At 49.5% G+C, this 22,247-nt stretch overlaps 2 protein-coding genes across 2 annotated transcripts in view; both read right to left on the bottom strand.

Annotated features, from left to right (window-relative positions):
* The window catches only part of KMT2A (lysine methyltransferase 2A), a 41,094-nt gene extending 22,698 nt beyond the window's left edge, over positions 1-18,396 (bottom strand). The window contains exons 1-10 of the mRNA XM_066203602.1: positions 17,758-18,396; positions 10,974-11,043; positions 7,260-9,925; positions 5,810-5,987; positions 5,206-5,440; positions 4,131-4,195; positions 3,230-3,601; positions 2,539-2,612; positions 1,802-1,930; positions 846-959 (exon numbers count right to left, since the gene is read on the bottom strand). Coding sequence (XP_066059699.1) covers positions 846-959; positions 1,802-1,930; positions 2,539-2,612; positions 3,230-3,601; positions 4,131-4,195; positions 5,206-5,440; positions 5,810-5,987; positions 7,260-9,925; positions 10,974-11,043; positions 17,758-18,381 — 4,527 coding nt within the window. The 5' untranslated portion in view covers positions 18,382-18,396. The remainder of the gene's footprint in view (positions 1-845; positions 960-1,801; positions 1,931-2,538; positions 2,613-3,229; positions 3,602-4,130; positions 4,196-5,205; positions 5,441-5,809; positions 5,988-7,259; positions 9,926-10,973; positions 11,044-17,757) is intronic.
* A 2,441-nt stretch (positions 18,397-20,837) lies between these two features.
* Positions 20,838-22,043, bottom strand: ATP5MG (ATP synthase membrane subunit g). Its single transcript, XM_066203387.1, has 3 exons — positions 21,916-22,043; positions 21,561-21,721; positions 20,838-21,016 (listed from the first exon to the last, which is right to left on the bottom strand). Exons 1-3 carry the CDS (start codon positions 21,977-21,979, stop codon positions 20,918-20,920), a joined length of 324 nt encoding a protein of 107 aa, XP_066059484.1. The 5' UTR covers positions 21,980-22,043; the 3' UTR covers positions 20,838-20,917.
* Between the last annotated feature and the right edge of the window lie 204 nt (positions 22,044-22,247).

The following is a 22,247-nucleotide window of genomic DNA, read 5'->3' as shown; positions in this document are numbered from 1 at the left end:
GCTGCATGAAGTAGGGACATGCAGAGCAAAGAGAGTCTCTCCCTCTGTTCAGCTCACTTTGCCATTGCAAAGCCCTTCCAAGTTTCTCTGTATCCTGTACAAGGATGGTGGTAGCAGAAAAACAATCATCCTCAGAGCACAGACACTGCAGGCTCACAGAGGACATGGGATTTGTTTGCCCTCTGGGGGACCCTGACTAAGAAGGGGATGGCTCCACGCCCCACGGGGCCTTCGTGGACCCCAAGCGCACTGATGTCCACATCCAGAACTTAACACTCTCTTCCTTTGTCCACTCATCAGAACCCAGGCTCTCCTAGAGCAATAGCAGCCAGGTCAGTTGGTCTGAAGATGCTGAGAAGGCACCTATCTAAACCTGGAAATGCATTTAACACATCTCAATCCAGCTCTTTAGGCAGCGCCAGAACCTTTCCAGTCACCCTTCTGTAACAGTTTGCAGCTCTTGGCAGGTATGGACACACCTGGAAAAGTCAAGGCTGCCTAAAACCCCTTAGCACCATCGTGCAGTCTTTCTTATTTCAGGTTAAAAGAGAGCAAAGCTCCTGCTTCACATCAGATGTGAGTTCTCAAATTTAGTGACATGGGGTGCTTACAAATATGCTGTTCTTCACAACTCACACACCTCCAAAAAACAGCACCGTTGAAGTTTCCAAACTGATTTTAAATACCTTCCAGTTTAGTATCTTGGGACAAATTCTAGCAAGGACAGATTTACAGGTATTATTTTAATTTCTTCAGGATTAAGGTCATTATAATTTTTATTTATTCATTTTTGTAACAGTACAGTGCTGTATTTAAGTCATCAACAGCAGAACACAATGCTTTACCTCCACATGTCCACTGCTGGCACAGAGAAAACACACCACCCTGGGAGTAATAGGTACCGAGGTGACGATGCCTAACCCACCCATCTCCCAAACATTCTCCACTTCACAGTCCTCCTGAAAGTACAAAAGGACACATCACCATGCAGAACAAGGCAATACAACATCAGTACAAAATGCTTATGCCACTGCTCAGTTCTGGGCCTGTGATTAAGACGCCTCAAACTGAAATAATTTCACCGTCTACTTTACAGTGTATTCTGGGAGAGTCACACCTCGGCGCTGTTCCTGCCGAGAGCACTCAGTGGCATGCTAGAGCCTTCCTTCTAGGGAAAGCAAACCTAAGGAACAGGACAAGGCTTTTCACAATTGCACAAGTATTACTAGAAGTGAAATTTCAGAAGAATTATACTTTATTAAAGCTCCATATTTGTATAAAACACTTATGAGATCTCACTATGATCTCCAGTATCAACACTTATAGATGGACTGAAAATTTATTAGGAAAATATTTTATTATTATTTCAACACTGTTGTTCAAAAATGTACATGATTTATCATTTTAAATCCCCAGATATACCCCAAATGTTGTGAATTACAAGTTACTAACATTTTCCCCAAATCTTGTTGGCTCAAGTTGTGGTAAGGTTTTAAAGTTCCATCTTAATGGAATAATTCTTCATAAACCTCAAATTCTTGCTCATCCTCACACATTGACAGTTAAGGTTTTAAAGCTTTAAGTGTCTCTTCATCCAGTACTCTAATTATAAGAAAAAAAAGGCATAACAAGCTTTTAAAAATCAACCAAGTGACTTGTCATGAAGCTCCTATTTTGCGGTTCCCTCTGAAAGGTACCAGACACACAAACTCAGCAGTTACTGCCAGCACTTTCAGGGGACTCTAGTTCCAGTGTCTAGAGCCAGGGGACATTCAAATACTTAAAACATTTTGTCCTCTACCTTGAAATCCACTCGGATTCTGTGGACTCCATCTGTAGGTGGCTTTTGCTTGGAACTGCTGCCGTTAGTCAGAGTGCTGAGCAAGTTCAGTGTGCTGCTCTCTGGCTTGCTTAGAGGAGGGGGCTTTTCCTGGTCAAGCAAAGGAGCCTGCATTAATCCCAACTCTGGGTGTCAGGACTTAACCAACAGTTACATCCAATACCATAAATAATTCACAGACAAACCCCCAAACCAGCACAAAATGAACGAGTATTACACAGCTGCAGGGAAGTGACCATTCTACAAATCATTCCCTAAGAGCATTCCATATGGAATTACAGTCCTAATTCCATGTGCTCTACCATCACGTTCTTCTTTCATCAGGGCATGGGTTGGTGTTTGGACGCAGTGGGGCAACTCTAAGTATAAACAGGCTTTACTCACTTCTCCCTTGGGTTCACATAAGACATTTTTTTTTTCCACGATCAAGCTCTTTCTGAGACAAAGGTAGCATTTCTTATGGAAAAGCCAGCCTTCACCCTCCAACACACAAATCTTAGATACCAACGTAACATCTGAACTGAATCTTAGGCATAGGCCACGGTTTTTGCTATCCAAATACTGCCACAAGGGAAAACCTAACATCTCTAAGAACCAAGTAAAAAAATTTGCAAAGGTTTAAGCAACATGGTGCTACTTTCTAGACAGAATTTCCAGGTGCTTGAAATTTTACTGACTATATAAAAAACAGTATTCACCTTTTCTTTTGGTTTCTGTTTCACAGGGAAAGTTGGACGGGGAGCAATTTTTTTCTGTTTGCTTTGTTCTGTGCCTAGGAAGGGGGGGAAAAATTATGAGTATTTCAAGAAACTAACAGCCACCTGTAGAGAAGAAAAGGGAAAAAAATCAGCCGGGTAATGTGCCATGAGTTTTAGACTAGAACTTTTCCACCCTCTTCTGTGGCTGTGTCTCCCCAGCTACGAGCAGTTTCTTTGAGGCAAGACTAGAAGAAGAGTTTTGCTCTGCTCACAATCTGGAGCATTGTGGGTGCAAAGCCACAGAAATCCCAGAGCTGCTTGGCTGGTGACTGTTTGCACTGCTCTGCACTACATACAATAGTGGACTATACTTCTGTAGTAAAAGATTACATCCTCCTGGTTTCACATTCAGAATGGGAAGTTGACAGACTTAACAATACTGAAAATGAACTTCAAGACTGCCACAACTATACAACTCAAGAGTCGCAAGCAGGATAGCCATCTTTCTCCCTGCCCTAACTTACACGGTGGCTCAATAAAAAGGAAGCCAGTTCTAACCAACATTTCTAAAATAATCTGCTGAGATTTCAACACACCATAAAGCATTCGTCAGATTTAAAATGCACCAGCTTTTAGCGGTATTATTACTTAACGTGACTCAAACATATTGAGGATAAATAGTCCCATTTACCTATTTCTGGCTGGGGAGTCTGCTTTTTCTTGGGCTCAGAAGTGCTAAGTTTAGGTACTTCTTTTTTCAAAGGTCCTGAGCTTGGTGGCTGAGACGGAGAGAGCTGGGCTGGCTGGGACATCTGCTTGCCAGTCTTTCTGGTACCCGATGCAGGGACCTGCTTGGGCTCTGACACAGGAAGGGAGGAATTCCCATCCTCATGCTTTTCCTCAGCAGGCTTACGGGCAGGCTCACTGTTCTTCTTCCCAGAATTGTCTTCTCTTGGTACGACAGCCTGAGGAGTTTGTTTCTGTCCAGAGTCCAACTGGTTTTTTCCAGAATGGCTTTCTTTTTTCTCATTTGTCCTGGATTTCTTCTCTTTCTTTTTTGCAGCTAAGAAAAAGAAGCATAGATAAAGCAACACAAACAAAATAGTGTGATTTCAAATGATGTGATGCTCTTTTAAAACAAGCATACATACAGTTTGACTCAGAACTCGGTCATTCTGTCACACAAAAGAAAAAATTGTACTCAAAAAATAAACTCGGCTTGTGCTTCAATCCATGTTCTCTCACACCTTGGGCCCTTATTTTGCAACAGCAATAACCAATACCCTCCTGCAGTAACAAGGATTTAGAGCTGGGAGCTGACTTTGTGAGGAAGGAAAAGGACGCAAAAGGAAGGAAACAAACCAGTCCAGTCAGCACCAGTGCAGTGCTGAGAGACATTGGCGTGTACAATGTCTGTCAGTACTCACATGTCTCCTGCCCCTTGCACCTGACACCAACAGTGCAGGTGGGTTGGCTCCCAGCAGAATAACCTTTATAAGCTCAGTGTAGCTAAAACAGCAGCACAGAGAGCAAAACCTATGAAAAGAAAACTTCTGTCTTGTCCTACACACACGGCGAGTTGTTTAGCCTACCTTTAGCTTGCTTCTGGAGATAAGCTTTTGAAGGCATCCACTGTAGATTCTGACATTTCCTCATTCTAAAAAGAGACACGTCATGAAATCAGAACAAAGGTGCAGACATTAAGAGGGCAGACTGTAAATACTCAACATCAAAAACTGAAAATAACATTACCAATACACAGACTACTTTTGTTCAGACAAAACCAAGCACTCTTGGAGTGGGACTAGATTAGGAGACCAAGCTTTTTGCTGACTTTATGCAACTTTATTCCCTATTTGTCTTATGCTTGGCATATAATGTCTTTTGTAGACTGGGCCAGGTTCTGTTTCTGCCTCCAGTTCAGTGACAGGGCTCATGGCTCTGGTTCATGCTCATGGCTCAAAGACTGGGCAAAGCTGCTGAGAGCAAGACTCTGTCCAGTCTGCAGAGAGCTCTCACACAGCAATCCTCACAGCAAGGCTTTATAAATAGCTCTTATACCATAACAATCTACTGGTGCCACTTTAGCTGTTGCCTTTTCAAACAGTTTACCTAGTCGGGTCAAATCCATTTAATCCAGCAATTTATAAAAGAAAAAGGTTCCCTCTAAGTGACATGTAAAAAATATGACAGAAGAAATCATGGAAGAGTGGTATTTCTTAATGATATCCAGAGACACCTTTGACATACAAAGTGTATATAAGCTAAATAAATGCCAGCTTGAAAACACAAGGTCTTCATGAATGCAGTTTGAGAGAATAAGAGATAAATGCTTATGTGTATATTGCCTTCCTTGCAAAATCCTGTATTGCCTAACAAAAGCCACAGATCTTACACCAAAGAATCCTCAATACTCTGCCATTCCCATCAAACTGAGGAGAATAAACTAGAGAACTCCAGATAAAGAGCTCATAACTACTACACCTTGAAATGTGGTCTTGACTCTCCAACTGTTTATAGTCCTTTGCTTTGATCAAGCGTCAGCCCAGGTCAAGCTCAGTCCAAGCCCATGACACAGGGCAAATCTGCTGCTCCTGGCCCAGAGCGTGGGTACACTTATCCCACTCAGAGCAGGGATTAGCTCAACAGCTTCTCAGACACACTTACTTGCAGCACTGCTTCTTTATATTGCGCCCACCAAACTTGGGTTTGTCTAGACAGTTAGTGCAGACACCACAGTCCTCTGGAACCTGACAGCCCGAACACTGCCCGCAGCGCCTGGAGCGCCGGCCCTTCTTCACCGGAGGTTCTTGCTGTGCCTTGTTTCTGGTGACTGGCTTAACGGGCTTGATAGGTGGAGCAAGAGGTTCAGCCTCTTCTGAGCCAGCTATCGATGACTTATCTATCAAAAGAACATTCCTAATGTGAATTTTCTGATGTCAAAGAATGCTTCAGGAGTGTCTAATAAAGCCCGTAAGTTCATCTGCAGAGCCACACAGATGCACGTGATTGTGTGAATACATACATGTGTGTACTCATGTATATGCACACATGCCCCTGGGCAGGACACAGGTTTGGTGCAGAACACATGTATTTAACACAATTCGTAACAGCTTAAAGGATTAACCCTGTTAGAGTGGCACTGTAACGGAGAGCCCAGAGCTCTTTAACATACTTTCCCTTGTTAATCACTTCAAGTCCTGATTTTAAGCAGTCAACAGAAGCTGACTTTGTATAGACCCGCAGATGAAAACCAGAAATCCTTACTCACCATCATTCCCCATGGAAGACAGTATCTTCTCCCGCTCTTCCCACGGTAAGGCACTCAGAGTGGGCATGTCATCAGGAAACACCGCTCGCTTGCGTCCCAGCGCAACAGCTGCTCTCCTGCAAACGTGTTTTATTCGTGGTCCTCGCACTGAGGTTTCTGACGAATCACTCTCTTGCCCCTAGATTTCAGAACATGAGAGCAGACAGTATTCCTAAGAAAGCTGCCAAAACGAGGCTGAGAAACATGTAATAGAGGCTTCTAGGCAAATTATATCTTAGCTTGCAGTTTGTAAGAATCAGGATAAAACCAGACATCCTTCTAACCCTGAGTTATCCAAGTAATGATAAATGCAAGTGAACAAGAGTTTTGACTCAACTGGAATTACAAGGTAAGTCTTCATCCACTACTGGAAAACGAATTTGCCCATGGAGCCATATTATCAAGGCACTGACATTAAAAAAATCAGAGTCTACGGGAACTGGAGTGGCACTTGGTGCTGATTGATCCAGCAGAAGCCAGTAGTAGATGAGGCTGTTTGAGAGCTTTGCAGCTGCTGATGTTTCAGATAAGGGGTTTGGGTTTACCGGCGCTAAACAAATGGAGCATTTTAGTGCAATTTTCCATGTTTTGGTAAGATTCTGGAATACCTCCCACTGAAAGAACTATCTCAAATACGCAACTGTGAGAATCTGGGCTTCTGCTACACCGGGCCAGTCATACAGATGCATGGGCATCTTCATTTCAGAGACAAACAGCTGAAGGCTGCTCTATTTGAAATATGTACTAGTGATTTTCAACACTAGCGCTGTTATGGAAAGTAAAAGTTTAAATGAAAAGTATTCCCTGAAAACGTATCTCACCTCCCTTTCTGGCAAGTAAAGAGGACTGCAGAAAAGGGTGGTGTTAGGGTGGGGAAGAAAGGAAAGAGGAAAGTGCTAGGAAGCAGTTCCCCAAATCAGATGCAAAATTCCAATGGATCTTCCTCCCTCCTATAAGTGAGAGATCACCGCATAAAGTTAAAAACCAGAAAGATCAAGAAATAACTTTCCTTCAGAAGCCAAGTTTACACTCGAGGAGGGTCCCCAAGAAACCTCAAGGCCAAGAAAGTCACTGCATTTTGCTGGACCTGCACTTTTCAGAGCAAGTACAACTCTAGATAATTGCTCTGCTTAAATTTATTCAGAGAGACCCAATAAGCAGCTACGCTGTACTGGTCTCCAAAATGTATGCAGCTCCCCTCTGAGCTGACTACACAGCAGCTCCCTCCTCCCCTCAGCTTCTGCCCAGGACTCCTTGTTTACGGGTCGTTTGCCATCTGTTGCACTAACAGCTGCTTAGCTTGGCACATTAATTCTTCACGCTCAGTATACAAAAGCTACTTGTGACTTTCAGGACAAGTTCAAAGTAAGATGCATTCTAGCAAAAAAACCCAGCTTGGAAAAAGGAATACCTGTGCTTTTGGCTGATCTGCTTGTTTGAGGGACTTGCTCTTCTCAATCTTGTACAACTGGGCTTTTGCCTTTTTCAGAAGACTGGCTACCCTCTTGTCAGCCATTGGCAGTTTGTCTGCTTGAGCCAACATAGAGCTGATGGAGGAAGCAGAATGTTTAACAGTGCTTGATGAAGGAGCAGAAAGACGGAGAGCTTTTTCCTTCTCCAAAGACGGCACAGTGGGGCTGAGGTCCAGGTCTGATTTGTCCAGCCCCCCTCTACCTTTCTTGGATGTTTTGGTTTTGACAGCTGTTGTATCTACCAGAGCAGCAGTGGAAACGTCTGCTGTGGGATCTACTGCTGTAGACTTCTTCCGTCCGGCAGTTTTTTTGGCAGACGATGATGCTGCTGCGTCTTCACTGACTTTTTCTTTGGGCATTTTACCTACAGGAAACAAAGCAGTGCTACTCTGTATTTCTGACCCTTTTCTCCTTTTCTCTTTCCTTGACTCCCGTTTGTTCTCCTTTTCTCTCTCTCTGTCTTTCTCTCTGCTCTTGTCCTTCTCCAGGCCTTTGTCAGCATCTTTATCTTTGGAGAGCTCTTCTGCTGCCCTGTCCTTGTTTTTGCCTCTCTCTGTCTGGGGACTTGATGTGAACCAGGGGAAGAGAGGAGTAGGGCTACCAGATGAGAAAGGCTCTGCTGGAGCACTTGTCTGCTTCCTTGGTTTCTGGCTTCTTTCTGCTGATTCCCCAGACTGTGACAGGGAATGGGAGGGAAAAGTAAAAGTTGAATTTAAGGCACTAGTGGCAAGAGAACTAACTGAAATACTAGTTAATGAGGAAGAGACAGAAGACTGTGGGGTGAGAGTTGTCAGGTCAGAGGTACTAAGCCTTCCGCTCCTCGTCCTCATGGAGTGCGAAGGAGATCTCGGTTCTGATCGGATAGGGCTGAACGCTTTCCTCTTCCGTCTCCGAGAGGACGTGCCTGTGGCAGAGGTCCCTGTAGCGGCGCGACCAACTGACGAGGGCAAAGTTACAGACTCGAAGATCCGGGAGTGGGCCTCACTTGGCGTGAATCGTGGAGCTCGCAGCAGAGGACTTCTCTTGTGCATATCAAACCTGGCTCCAGAGTGAAGTGAAAAGAGACGTGTGGGAGCTGTTGCGCCCGGCGTTGAGAAGCCAGATGCAAAGCCAACATCCTCCGGTGTCAGTGGCGGGGGTCTGAAGTTATCAAATATCGGTTTGCGAATAAGACCCTCTTTGGCATACTTTGCTGATGAGAAGTACTGTGGCTCTGACCTGGAATGTTTCAGGGAGGTCCACCTAAATGTTGGCTCTCGCAGAATTGACTTTCGTTTCTCTTGCATCGGCGCCGCAGAAGCAGGAAGAAAGGGCGAGGCTAACGGTATTGTTGGAGGCATAAGCCAAGGGGTATGGTCGGAGATGCTCGAAGCAGGCTGCAGCGGTGGGGGGGGAGTGAGCAAAGGGGGAGGAGGAGAGGAGGAGGACTGCTGCTGTGGCACACTTGGTATGGCTGATAGCTTTTTTGCAGTCCTCTGGCCAAAACTTCTTTCTGTTATTGAAAACCTTCTATTTCTCCTATCACCATTATCGTTTTCAGGGGACTGAGAAACAGGCAGGGGAGTGTGAACTTCTGGAGTATTGCTTCGCTCCTCAGAAAGCATCTGCATCTCCTCAGAAGCCTGGGAGTCGGTAGATGTATCCACGCTGGGGCTGCTGGACCGGGAGGAATCTGAAGACATCTGAGACGAATGCTGAGAAGCGGCGCTGGACTTTTCACTGGAGCCGCAAGATGTAGTGCTGAACCTGCTGTTTGGTGTGGATTCTAGTCTGGATATTTTAATAGGAGGATCGTAGTCTTCATCCTCAATGAACCGTTTGGGTGTTTTGATAATCCGTGAAGAGATTGCACTCACAACAGGCATGATGAACTGTCGAATATTTTTGAGCTGGGTTCTCCCCTTCCTGCCTTGCAGTTTGGCTGCTTCTTTCTCAATCTTTTTTTGTGCTCCCTTTTTAGCTCTCTGCAAGAGTTGCTTAGCAATCGTGGCATCCGTCCTTTTGGTGGAAGGTATAATCCTAACAGGTTTAATCCTGCGTGGACTCTGTCTGACAGCAGCCTTATCTTCCTTTGTGAGAGGTGGTGTGCCATCCTTTTCTTTACGAATCCTCTGGGGCTTCTCCAGCTGTGAGTTCATGACTAAACTTGAGGAAGTCTTTACACGTTCAGAGGACGGTGGCCTGCCTCTCCTGCGCACGATCTGGACACTCTTTCTCCCAATCTGAAGTTTTGCTCCAGGCTTAAATTTAGATTTCAGTGGGGAAAGCTTACTAGTTCTTAATTTCTTGATTTTAGTTGCTTGTTGAAAGGTAGTGGATGGCGATCTTTTGATTTTTTTCAGACTCTCTTTTTCTTCTTTGCTGCCCTTCTGAATGTCCGATGTGTCCTTCTCTTGTGACAATTTGAACTTCACACTTGTCAGTGTTGGAGGTCTTCCTCGTCTTTTTTCCCCACTCTTCGACTCTTTCTTCTTTACTTTCTCCATGGATGTGGTTTCAGACTTGCTTGAAGGGGAACACACTGATGATGAGTCTGACAGGACAGCTGAACTTCGGTCAGAACTGCTCCGGGGCCTCCCACGAGGTTTCCGTGGACTAGATTTAACTGAGAGAGAAGTAGAGAATGCAGGGAGCATATTAAATTTCTCCAAGTGTGGGATAAGCATTACCCAGGTCACACAAGTATCTACTCAGTATCAATGATGCTGCCCATATGTTACCAAAACGTTTCAGGTAATCAACAAATAAAAATAATTTTATCACTACATGTAGAGAGTACCTTCCCAACAAATCTCTTTTCCCGCATAAAATACCATGTAGATAACTTATTTAAAAATGCAAGCTAGTCTTTTCCCAACAATTACATATGCAATTGCACAAGTCCAGTCCAACCTCATGCTGGGAGGGAGCAATAATTCTCTAGGGCACACGCCACCTTTTAAACACATGAATTTTTTAAATTGTCTTTTAAGCAGATCACAGACGGTTGAAAGAAAAAGAAATTCTTCTTTCTGAGTGCCATCCATCTGCACTGCTAAGGGAGAGGTCAAGAGAACAAGAACAATCTACATGAGGCTGATACAAGACCATTCACTAAAAACTGGTTCTAGCTTTGAAGCACAGTTAATACTTGGCACTGACTTGGAGCCATCAGGCGTAAGACTTGATTACCCACCTTGACCAATGTATTTCACTGCACCCTCACCAAGCTATTTCAGCTCTGGATCTTCCCTTGCACTAGCAAGGTGCTCCACCACAGTTTGCTGTCGAAGCCAAGCTGAGCAGATGATCACGGTGGAAAAGCAGAGTGCTCTGGTGGGAGCATTTATTGACAACACAGGCAGTAAGGAGTCTACTGAAAGATACTGAAATAGTCAAACCAGTTTCAGACCCTTACTCTTTAAATAGCTGCCTCTCCAGAACACCGACATGAGGTTTCAGATACTGGTTTCATCAGTGTAACTCTTTTACTCAAGGTTTCCCTGTTCCTTTACAGATCAGACATAGAAAATCCAAAACTAACTGCATTGAATCTAAAGACTGGTGTGGCTTCTATGGTGGATGAGATTTGGTGGAACAAACAGGAGAGGCCCAGCAAAACCATCACAAAATAAAACAGAAAATCAACACCCAATCCTGTAACCTGAACTTACCTGTGGGGGACCTGGTGGGACTTCGTACTTTGACTTCTTCATCTGAACCAAAACCTAAAAACTGTTCATCCTGCAATGAGAAAGCAGATGGAAGTTTGAGGATATGGATATTAATGTTGAAATTAACTCCACTGTAATAAAAGCACAAAAGGATTATATAAAATCCAAATACTTGGCATCACACAGAACCCCTGAAGGCCATTCCCAGAGAGGGAGAAGCTACTGCCTCCGAACTTCAGTCCTGCAGCACTGCAGCCGGAGCCCCGCAGATGCAGGGCCCACAGCCTGCAGAGCACGTGGGACTCGGCAGGATGTAAACATCGCTGTGTGGGCAGCGCTGCCTTCGTGGGCGGGCACAGGGAAGGGGTCCCCAGCCCTGACAGAGGGAGAAGCTGTCAGCGCAGACAGATGTGAGCTGAAACCCGGAGAAGGCACAGAGAAGTAACAAGTACCTAAGAACAGTCAGGTTTAGAAAAGCTAAGGGATCAGCTGCTCACCCTGTGCGGTTTCCTGACTTGCACTGGCCTCCAAGTTCCTGTGGCTGCTACAGATCTTTTCTTCATTTTGTTATTCTGGGTCCTAAAGTCATTATTATTTTATCCCTGGCTACTCAATCAGTACTTGCCATATTTTGGACAATCACCTGTCAATCCACGATTAGAACCTGCATTATTTTTGAACTGAGCTCCATTACCTTACTTTTCCAATGGGATACATTAATACTGGCTTTGGCCCAATAGCCTGGGAATGATTATTTTTACCATTTCTTACCAAGCAGTCACCAGAAGAGTCTATAGCAAAGAGGCTCCTTCCACAAAATGATCACTTCACTTCATCTACAACCACAAGTAGTATGACCAATATGTCACTTGTATTTGTGTGTTTGGTGACATTCCTGAGTATATCGGTCACCTCAGAATGGTTGCTATCACTACCTGAGAAGGCACCCCCGTGACCTGTCAGAGAAGACCAAGAAAGCCACTAAGGATCACTCAGCATTTGCCAGGCTAATCCATCCAGTTGGCCATCACATGCCAAAATGCAGCTTTGATGCAAACTAGGCAGGAACAGCCTCCCTCCAGCTTTTCAGAAACGTCATGACAGATGGAGAATGATTAAAAACCATAAAGATTTTGAACATGGCCTCATTTACCTGAAAAAGAATAATGCAATACAAAAAAGGCCACTCAGGATAATAAAGGATGAGGGAAGGCTAGCTGAGTGCCAGACATGAAGACTAACCAAGCAAGCATGGGATGATCTCTCTGTGGGCAGCAGAGCTTCCACGCACATTTCCCATTCAAACATTATACTATCCCAACTCAGTTCAACCTCAGAGTTGTGTGCAGATGAAGAATGGCTTTTCCTGAAGTTACCCAGCTACTAAAAAACAGAAGTTGCAAGCAAATGTCTATCACAATGGTCTTGAGCAATATTACTTTTCACAGAATTTCTAGTTAAAGATCTCAGAGGAAAGAGAGACCTCACCTTCAAAGGAGAAATTATCCTGCAGGCCCTAACTGATGTTCTGATCCCTGTCTGAGGAATAACAGTATAAACCATACCACCATGGATCTGTGAAGTTGCATGGGGTTCTCACCATCAATAAACCAGCAATGCAGCTGCTCCAATCAGCACCTGAAAAAGTTTATTTTACAACAGAGTCACCTGACCAATGCTGTACTTCCCATTCCCCATCTTGGGTTTGGCCCCAGTTAGACAGCACCTCACTTTCTTGGAAAGGGATAAGCTATTTTTAGAAGCTCATTCAGATGCCTGCTTAGTGACTGCAGCACAACATCTACCAGACTCCTCTGCTTTCAGCAGAGTAAACACCCTTGGAGGTTGGCAGGTAGTAACCCAGAGACAAACACCGGGTGCTGGGAGCGGAGCAGAGTCCACTGGGAGTTCGGGGAGATGCTTCCCAAGCCATTACTTGTGATGCCACCTCAATAATGAACAGCTGAGCACTGGGGGTGACCGTTACGCACCAACTCAGATGAGGGGACATTTGTCCTTGCTCTGTTTAATTCAACAAAAGCTTTGACCAGGAGTGATGCACAGACTGCCGGGGCTTCACCTCAGAGCAGCACTGACCTACAGAGAACATCTTGGGATCACAGAACAGCTCCTGGCCTGGTCACCCCCACATGACAACCCCCAAACTACACTGCTGCAGCTGTACCCTCAGGCATCACCTATGGCAATACAACGGTGATTAGGGCTGCAGCTTCCAGAGTCCAGTTTTTTTTAGTATTAGAAAGAATATATTGCTCTTTATGGGGCTGATGCTCAGGGTGAGTCTCTTACAACTGTGTCACTGAGCATACAGATCTGTTTAGCCAGAGTCCTGGTTCCAACCTGGATGAGAAATTCTGCTTTATGCTTTCCAATCTCAATACAGAGGAATGCTTATTAGAAGACCTGAAACACTCTCTGGTCACAACAAGCTTTCAATAATACCACTTCCAACGAAGAGGGTCAGTGAAACCACTACCTAGAAAGATACAGCTTGCAGATGGTGAAAGAAAAGCTCTAGAGCTGCTGTATGGATGCATTAAAAAAAAAAAAAAATCTTCTGTGGTGGTAAACTTTTACTCCTAAATGTATATTCCTAAAGAAACAGTACTAAAGTCAAACTGCTCTGTAGCTCAGCTTGGGGGAACAGCTAAGCCCACTCTGGGAATTTAGTGGTATCCCTGGGAAGTGATGAACCACTGACTTGAGGAGTTACCCGTTTCCCCCAACACGGTGCTGTGAAACCTGCAGTTCAGCAGTTGGGTGCCAGTACAGAAGTGCATGGTCAAGCACTGTTGGAACTCTGTCCCAGGAGCTTTCCAGCTGAAGGAAGCGCAGTGTCCAAAAGCCCCTGAAACAAACTCATCAGTGCACTGCTCCTGTTGTGAAATTGCCTTACCTGCCCGTTGACAGTGGGAGGAGCCACATCATCCTTCACTTAGAAAACAGTTTCCCAAATTCCTAACAAACTTCCCCAAACTGCTCCTCTGATGGTTTGGAGCACTGCACAAAGCTGACCAAACCACAGAAACAGAAGCATCACTAAGATGGTTAAAACATACTTCTATTTTCACACATCTGACAAAGCAGCACCTGAATGTTCAGGAAAGGAAAGTGCACGAAGGAGGCTCCATCTCTTGGGCCATGATCTGCATCATCCTCACCACGTGCCTCTTGTCAGACTTCAATACCTACAGCAGTCCCCTCCCTGTGCCCTCCTGACCACCTTATCCATGACAGGAAAGGCTCTACACCTCCAACTCACACATCAAACACTCAAGCAGTCTGACAGCAATCATTCAACCTAACACTATGTGAGGAAATTTTGAGGCAAACAGAAGAAATTATCTGTGCTTCCAGCCCAGGCATGACCCTGGTGGCAGTATGGAAGCTAATCCTTACCGCCAGGACATGGACCCAGTACCATTTCCAAACATGCCAGGCATCAGTGAACATCAGCAACTCCAACATTCACCTCATAAAACATTACACCCCAGGTATAATCACAGAAGTGCTACCAGGGACACCACCATCACCACCACAACCAACTGGCCAAACTCAAGCTTCTGTCACTTTCAGTCAATACAGATTTATGGAGGTAACTGTCAGCATGCATCCAGCACACTCTCAACTTTTATGTCCCGAAGCTTCAATCTCCCTTCAGGGATGGGCAGGAAGCTCTAAACTGACAGGCAGAGCAGATATCTAACAACTATGTTTATGCTTCTTTTATACTAAATATTGACATAATGAACCAAAACAACACAACCAAATTTTTCTTCTTCCTACAGTGCCACTCACACCAAGCTGGAAGGTCAGTACACACTACTGTTCAACCAGTTACAGCTTCACTGTGCAAAAAGTCCCCCCAGCAACTCTTGTGGTGTTAAAATCAAGTATCAGAACCCGGCCCCTTTAATGTGAGCTGGTTTCGAGATAACTCAGTGCAACTCTGAGCAGCAGCAAAAGACAAGGGTTGGTACAAAGCAACCTGAACCTAAGGAGAACGCCCTGACACTCCAGAATTCAGGTACCTTTTAAATGAGAAATGCAGTCTGCTACGTACTACGAAACTGCCAAGGAGACAAGGGAAAGACTGAGTCTAATACTTGCTCTGGAGAACATCTCTCCTGCATATAACTTGGTGGTAATACCTAATTTCAACAGGTACCTACATAAGTGCACACAAGAATGAGGTAGGAAAAAAAATAAGCGTGTGGAGCAGAACTTGTACATCAAAAGGTAACACAGCTTCTTCCTCTGATTGCCACTGGCTCCTGACCTCAAAGCAACTGTTCAGAGTTTATTCCTGATGAGGAATACCAACTCGGTTGAAGACTATAACCAGCATGGCTCAGGAAGGACCCGCAACCTTGTGGAAAAGAACAGTATGAGCACCAGGCAGTTACTGAGAGGACATGGTGAGCCCTAATATGAAGGGGTCTTCTGGAAGCCCCAGAGCGGCCACCACATGGATACCAGAAACCCCACTGTTCCTGCACTGCACACAGCTGCCCTCTCCTCTGGAGTGACCACAGGCAGCACCCGTGGGCTGACTTCCCACAGAGCTCTTTTCACACCCTCATCCCCACCTCACAGAGAACTTGTACTGCAGGACAGAAAAGCAGCCTCTGGCGACTGTAATCTTCACTAGGACTATGATGAGTGCACAAGTCACCAGCCAGGAGAACTATGTCTTTTGATGCAAAAATGTTTTGTTCTTTGAGCATCACCAAAGGAAAGGAACCAACTGAGTGAGTTAACTCATTCTGAATGTTTGTGAGGACCCTCTCTGAGTATGCCCAAGAGTACCAGCACGCTGCAAATCCAGAGTGAGGGAAAGCACCTGGGCTTTGCCCCTGTCTGGCTCATGAAGGGTCAGGTAAAACAGAACCTACTAACACTAAGCCACAAATAGATGTTTACCATTACTTTCCACTATATGCAATGTTATTAGAGAAAAGCTTTTAGCAGCTAAACAGAAAAGTGATGTAATAAGTAGAATTTTTACAATCCAGGAGACCCTGTGTTAATCAGCTGCAACACCTACAACGTATTCAATCTATTTTATTTTAAAGCAAAAATACCCTAAAGGCCAAACTCAAAAAGATAACTCAAAGATGTTTTAGGGCTTTTTTGAGATGCAAAAATATACTTGAAGACAGCTGGAATTAAACAAACCACAGCCCAATATCATCTTAGGGAAAAAAAAAAAAAAGAAAAAGAAAAAAAAACCAAAGCAACTTGCCTCCCCCCACATGAAAAACCTCCTGGGTTATTAACTCTGTGGTCAGCTTGGTTAGCCAGATCTCAGTCATTTCTATCCCTGAACTAGCACTGGTGAGATATTAACTGCTTCCCAGAGGACTCCATGAATTCCATCAAACCACATCTACTGCAAACAACAGAAAAGAGAAGTACCCCAAAGTGCAGCCCCCGAGGTGATGGCATTGATGAGAGCAGTGCGACTCACGCCCCAAAGTCGGCACCGGTGAGGGCAGGAGTGTCCCCACGCTCAGCTCTGTGCATGCAAACACAACTCTGCTCCTCCAGCACTGCGGCCCGCGGGAGCTGCCACTCCGCAGGCAAGGAATTCCTGCAGCTCAGCCATGAGCAAAGAGCTCCGCTTCATGGCACCCAACAGAAAACCAGGCCAGAAAGACACAAGAAAACTCTCTTTTCATGTGTGTTTTAATGAAGTCTGCTACGTCCAGTGGTGGGAAAGGAAAACAACTGACAAAATACAAAGACACATTCACCTACCCTACAGGTGACAACCCGCCTGGAGGAGACAGAACTGGCCCTTCAAGAATCAATAAAGCCCTCCTGGTACAAAAGACCTGGGGAATTCTCTTGCCGGCGCAAGGATGCCGCTAAGGAGCGATGCAAAACAACTGGGGAAAAGGAACGCTGCAGCTCGTAGTAACACACCCCCATCATGTCTTCCCTGTTCTGTCAATAGGTGGGATGTTGTCGCACTCCCACTCCGGCTGCCTTAGAAAGGCTTACAAAAAAAAATGAAAGGAGAAAGAAGAGCAACTAAAAAAAGAAAAAAAAAAAAAAAAAAAGAAAAAAAAAAAAAAAAAAAAAAAGGGGCGCCAGCGCTCCGAGTACCGGCGAACGGCCTCTCGCAACGGGCCCGCCGGCCCAAGCTCCGCCCGGGGCATCCACAGCGGCGAAAGGGAGGAAGAGGAGGAGGAGGAGGAGGAGGAGAAGGGGGAGGGCCGGTGCGCGACACCCACCGCCGGGCCCGCAGGAGGGGCCGGCAGCCCAGCCCCCTCGCGCCCCCGCGCCCGGGGGAGGACGCGTCACCCCGCCGAGCATCCTCGGCACCGGGGCGCACCGGGAGGCCCCCGGGCCCATCCATCCTACCTCGCTCCCGGCAGCGGGGTGCGCGCACCGCATCCCGCCCCGCCGCGGGCGCGGCGGGAGGCGGATAATGGAGGCGGCGGCAGGGAGGACGCACCGGCGGCAAGTCGCGTGCGCGGGGAGGGACCGCGAGGGCGGCCCGGACCGGGACCGGCACCGGGTCCCGCCCGCCGCCTCCCGCCACCCTGCCCCCCCCCGGCTCCCCCCCCCAGCTCCCCCCGCCGGGCGCGCCCTTTGTGCGGGGCGCGGGAGGTGTGTCCGGCGACGGGCGGGCTGTGCGCCCAGGGGCGGGTGGGTGCGCCCGGGTGTGTTCGGGCCGCCGCCGCCGGGGATGCTGCGCCCGGAACCCCCCCCCGCCCGCCGCGCCCCCCCGCCCCCGCCCCGCCGCCCCGCTCACCTCTCCGCTGCCCGCTTCGGTGCCGCAGGCCGCGCGGAATCGCCGCAGGTTGATGCCGATGGTGGCCGAGACCTGGAGCGCCGCGTCGAAGCCGGGACCGGCCGCGGCCGCGGGGCCGCCGGGGCCCGGCGCTGCCCCGCCTCCGCCGCTTCCCGCCGCCCCGCCGGAGCACGGGCCGCCGCGCTCGCCCTCGCCCGCCGTCGCCGGCGCCGCCGCAGGTTCGGCGGGCCGCAGGCTGTGCACGGCCGGCACCCGTAGGCGGGACCCCCCCGGGCCCCGGCGGCCCCAGCCGCCGCTGCCGGGCCGGGCGGGGAAGCGCCACCGACCGCTGTGCGCCATCTTTACTGAGAGGCGACGAGCCAGAGAGCGGGGCCGGGCCGCACCCCGCGCCCTGCATAGCGCTTCGCCGGCCCGCGGAGGCGCTGCATAACAACGGGCGCCATGCAGGTTGTGGGGTTCCGCCATCCCGCCGCCCCGGCACATGAATAAGCCATGCTCGATCAGTGCTAGCCCCGCATAACGCTGGGTGATATGCAGGGCCCCAGGCCCGAGCCCCCGTGCAGCCCCCCGTCCTGGATAGCGCAGCCTCGGGCCGCCGCAGCCCCTCATAGCTCGCAGCGCCATGCAGGCGCGGGGCTCCTCGCGGGCCGGCCCCGGAACCTGCCTGACGTATAACGGGGCCGCAAGCAACCCGCATAACCCCGACGGCGATGCCGAGCGGGAGCACGGGCCGGCGGCGCCCGGGACCGCGCATACGGCATAGGCGGGGCCGCCGACCCCCTGCGCAGCGCCGGGCCGTGTGCGGGGCGCGGCCCCGGCACCGCGCACCCCGCCGTCCCCCGCGCCGCCGAGACCCTCCGGTGCCCGGCCCGGGACAAGCCGCTCTCGGCGGGGGGACCGCGGCCCCGAGCTGTGCTACCGACGGCGGGCGGCTTCACCCTTCCCTCCCGGCCCCGGCCGGGCCCGTCCCGCCGCTGTCCTGCCTGCGGCCCCGCGCCCCGCAGGTGCCCCGTCCCGTCCGCTGCCGCCCCCGGGAGGGAGGTGACGGCGACAGCACCGAGCTGGAAACCTCATCGTGCACAGCACAGCGAGAACAGGGTTAACATCCTACAAGTGCCCACCGTATTCTCTGAGAACAGCACTGCAAACACACGGATAAGATGTAAATCCCTCTGCTTTCGGGCACGAAATACCCATTTTCCTCCGAAGTTCATCGGCTGAGGGCAGGGAAGGAAGGAGGGGCGAGGGGGAGGCTGTTTGTCCCCCAGAGAGGCAGCCAGACACTGCTCTGGTTTCAGAGAGGACGAACAAGCTGCTGGAGCCCTTTGGAGTCACAGATGCTGCTTCTGCACGGGGTCCCGCTGTGGGAGCAGGGCTGGGGGAGGACTTCCCCCGAGGATAACTAAAATTAGATGGTTTCTTCCTTTCTAGAGACAGGAGCACTTTTGAGTTCTCCTGTGTTTTACTAGTGAAGCTTAATCCCATCCTCCCACCACGCCTTTTGTCAGGCCAGCGCTGGTGTGAGCTGCAGATCCGAATACCCACCAGAACCTGCTTTGAGAGGGGCACGTGCAGACAAGAACAAGTCAGAGAGGAGAGACAGCTGTTGGAGCCAGATCAGACTGCCTTGCACTCAGTGAGGTTCTCTTGGGTTCAGAATCCTCCTTCCAGTCAAGCTCACACATTACATCCCACATGGGATCTCCCTCTCCTTGAGGAACATAGGCTGCGGAATCGCAACAGGGCCTGGCCCATTCCCCTCGCTGGTTTCTCTACCTGCTGGGTGAAGGGTTTGTGATGACAGGAGCAAAAAGCTCAGGGGGATGGGCAGTTTTGGGGGCCATCATTCACCCCCGCTCAACCAGACCATTGGCTGCAGCCCTGGTCAGGTTTGCTGGGGCTGAGCAATCACAAAACCCTCCCCAGCACCAGGAGGAGGGCCATGTGAGGCAGTCATGTTGTCCTGGCCAGGCTGGTGGAAACAGCAAGCACAGGAGACAGGCTGGGCAGGGGGCTGGAAGCACAGCTCCAGTCGCTGCTCCTGTTCAGCCTCCCCTACAGAAGCTGGGGAATTCATTGAGCCTCAGTTTTCCCACCTGTGGCATGGAAATGACATCTGACCAGCTGTGACCCAGAACTGCTGGGGCAGAAACCCTTCTTTTTAACATGGAAAAAGAAAAGGTTTCCATCCGTGCTACAACCAACCCACTGGTTACCACATCTGGAGTGTGTGAGGTCACCTGCACTCCCTGTCAGAAGCACACAAGGCCTCCTGCTGGGATGACAGTGCTAAGAAGGTCAGTTCTGCTGCAGGGAGAAGAGCAAGTGATGTGCTACTGGCCCAATCACCCCAGAGACATTAGGGCCACTGAGGGCTGGGGGCCTGTGGGGTCACTGGCGTGCACAACACAATGCCCAGAAGAGCGAAGGAGCAGCCAAGACAATAATAATATAAACAAAGAGCAATACTGACTAAAACCATCTTCTAAGACAGTAAAAACAGGCTGCTAGCTCCAGAGAACTCCTACAAATTATTTTCTGAACATGTCAGAGCACAGGTCACTCACCAGATTTTGTAGAAAACCCTGCAAGAGCTGGCTGACAATGAGCATGGTAGTAGAACCCTGGACAGCTCAACCTTTGGCCAGTGGGAGCTGAGGTGACACATGCAGCAAAGCTCTGCTTACTTACACAGGTTTCCACTGCACCAGACACCAAACCAAAGGCAGCCTGTAACCATGCTACATTCTCTATTGGAATAAGCCATGGAAAATGCTTTTGATAATTTGGTTTTGGCTCCCACTAGCTGATGGGAAGTGCATTCAGGAACAAACAGAATGTTTCCCCTTTGCAGCCTGTTTGATTTTGGGGCTCTCAGACCTCCCCTGGAGCCAAAGCTGGGGCACAGTGAGCGTCCCAGAGTGAACAGAGCTCTGGTGACCAAAAGTGGTGTCACCAGAGCAGCTCTAGCACCCTTGGGACTGGCCCTCCGAGCCCTCTTGAGGAGCCATCCCTGCCAGCATTGCCCCAGGACAGGCTGGCACCTGTCAGAGTGCCCGACAAGGATGACAACAGCTCAGTATGGGCTCCTAGTTTTATTGTCACAGACCCCATTACAGACCCTGCACCGTGGCGCCGCTGGCATTGCTAAGGTCAGTGTTCACACGTTGTAGCCGATGATGCCGCCCTTGCCGATGATCTCCCCGATGTAAAACCACATCAGCACCTCTGTGGTCACCAGGCCATTCCTCAGTGCATCCTGAAAGGAAAAAGCCACTGGTTAGATCCCTCACTCCCACTGCCACATCCATGCCCTCCAGCAGCCCTCAAAGCAAAAACCCAGACGTGGAGCAGAGTGTTTGGTGTGTTCAGCCACCTCTCCATCTGTTCCATCACAGAGATGTTCTACAACATTAAGTACACTGACAGCTGTTGTTGGTGGCTTTTTACAGCCCTTTCAAGGGTCGTTTCTTAGCCCACAGATGGGAAACACACTCATTTCAAGGCCAACCAATGACACAGCTGGTTCAGAGGGCTGGGCTCATTCAGCCACCTACGGATACTCCCTTCCCTGGGACAGAAAACGACGGGACCAGAGCGCAACAATCACTGCCTGGTCCAGACAGAGAAGAATTAAAGCAAAGCCGATAAAACAAAACATTTTAAACTCCGGGCCCCTGAATTCTATCAGCTTCGTATGTCGTTGACAACAGTTCCCGCGGCTTCCCAAGGCAGGAGCAGAACATTTCCCGGGTGGCCAGGAGCCGTCCCTCGGCACCGTCGCATCCCGCCCCGGCCGGTACCTTGACAGTGATCTGCGCCAGGCGGCCGCTCTGGAAGGCCCTGACCAGGCCCTTCATGCTGTCGATGGCCCGGGGAATCTCGGCGGGGGTCGGCGGGGCCAGCTCCACCTTGGCGTAGTACCAGAACGTGGCCAAGCGCGGCTTCGAGTAGGTCACGGCGGCTGCGGGGAGGGGGACCGGAGCGGACGGTGTTTTCCCAACGGCGGGAGCCCGCGAGGCCTCCCCGGGCCCAGCCCCGCCGCCCTTAGCCCCGTTCCCCATCCCCCGCTCTCCGCTCGGCCCGGGCCGCTCTCGCTCCCCTCAGCTGAGCCCATCCCATTCCAGCGCCGTTCCCCCCCCGCTCCCCGTCCCTCACCGCCGATCAGCTCGGGCCCGCGCTGCACCAGCCGCTGCACCAGCCCCTGTGCGGCCTTGGCCATCGCGGCGCGCTCAATGTCACCGCCGGTCACCGCGCCCGGCGTTCACCGCGGGCAGCCCGCAGCGAGGACCCCGGGCCACGTGCGCGGGGCGGGGCCGGGCGGGGCGGGGCCGGGCCGCAGCCCCGGGTTCGAGACCCGGCGGCGCCCACGGCGCGCCGCTCCCTGCACCGAGCCCCAAGGGGCTTTTCTACAGCGCCCGGCGCTGCCAGACCTCCAGCACCAGCTCTAAGGTTCTCTCTATGTTTAATTTCCAACGCCCACCATTCCC

This window comes from Chamaea fasciata, unplaced genomic scaffold (assembly GCF_029207755.1).
Source record: "Chamaea fasciata isolate MVZ Bird 193981 ecotype frontalis unplaced genomic scaffold, bChaFas1.0.hap1 SCAF_24, whole genome shotgun sequence".
In the NCBI taxonomy this organism is placed as follows: Eukaryota; Metazoa; Chordata; class Aves; order Passeriformes; family Sylviidae; genus Chamaea; species Chamaea fasciata.
This window is presented reverse-complemented; position numbering and strand designations above follow the sequence as displayed.

Excerpts from the sequence above, each read along its gene's own strand:
- ATP5MG (XM_066203387.1), bottom strand. The coding sequence starts at position 21,979 with ATGGCCAAGGCCGCACAGGGGCTGGTGCAGCGGCTGGTGCAGCGCGGG. Across the intron at positions 21,722-21,915 it reads CGGGCCCGAGCTGATCGGCG|CCGCCGTGACCTACTCGAAG; the intron begins GTGAGGGACGGG and ends CCCTCCCCGCAG. Across the intron at positions 21,017-21,560 it reads TGGCGCAGATCACTGTCAAG|GATGCACTGAGGAATGGCCT; the intron begins GTACCGGCCGGG and ends TTTTCCTTTCAG.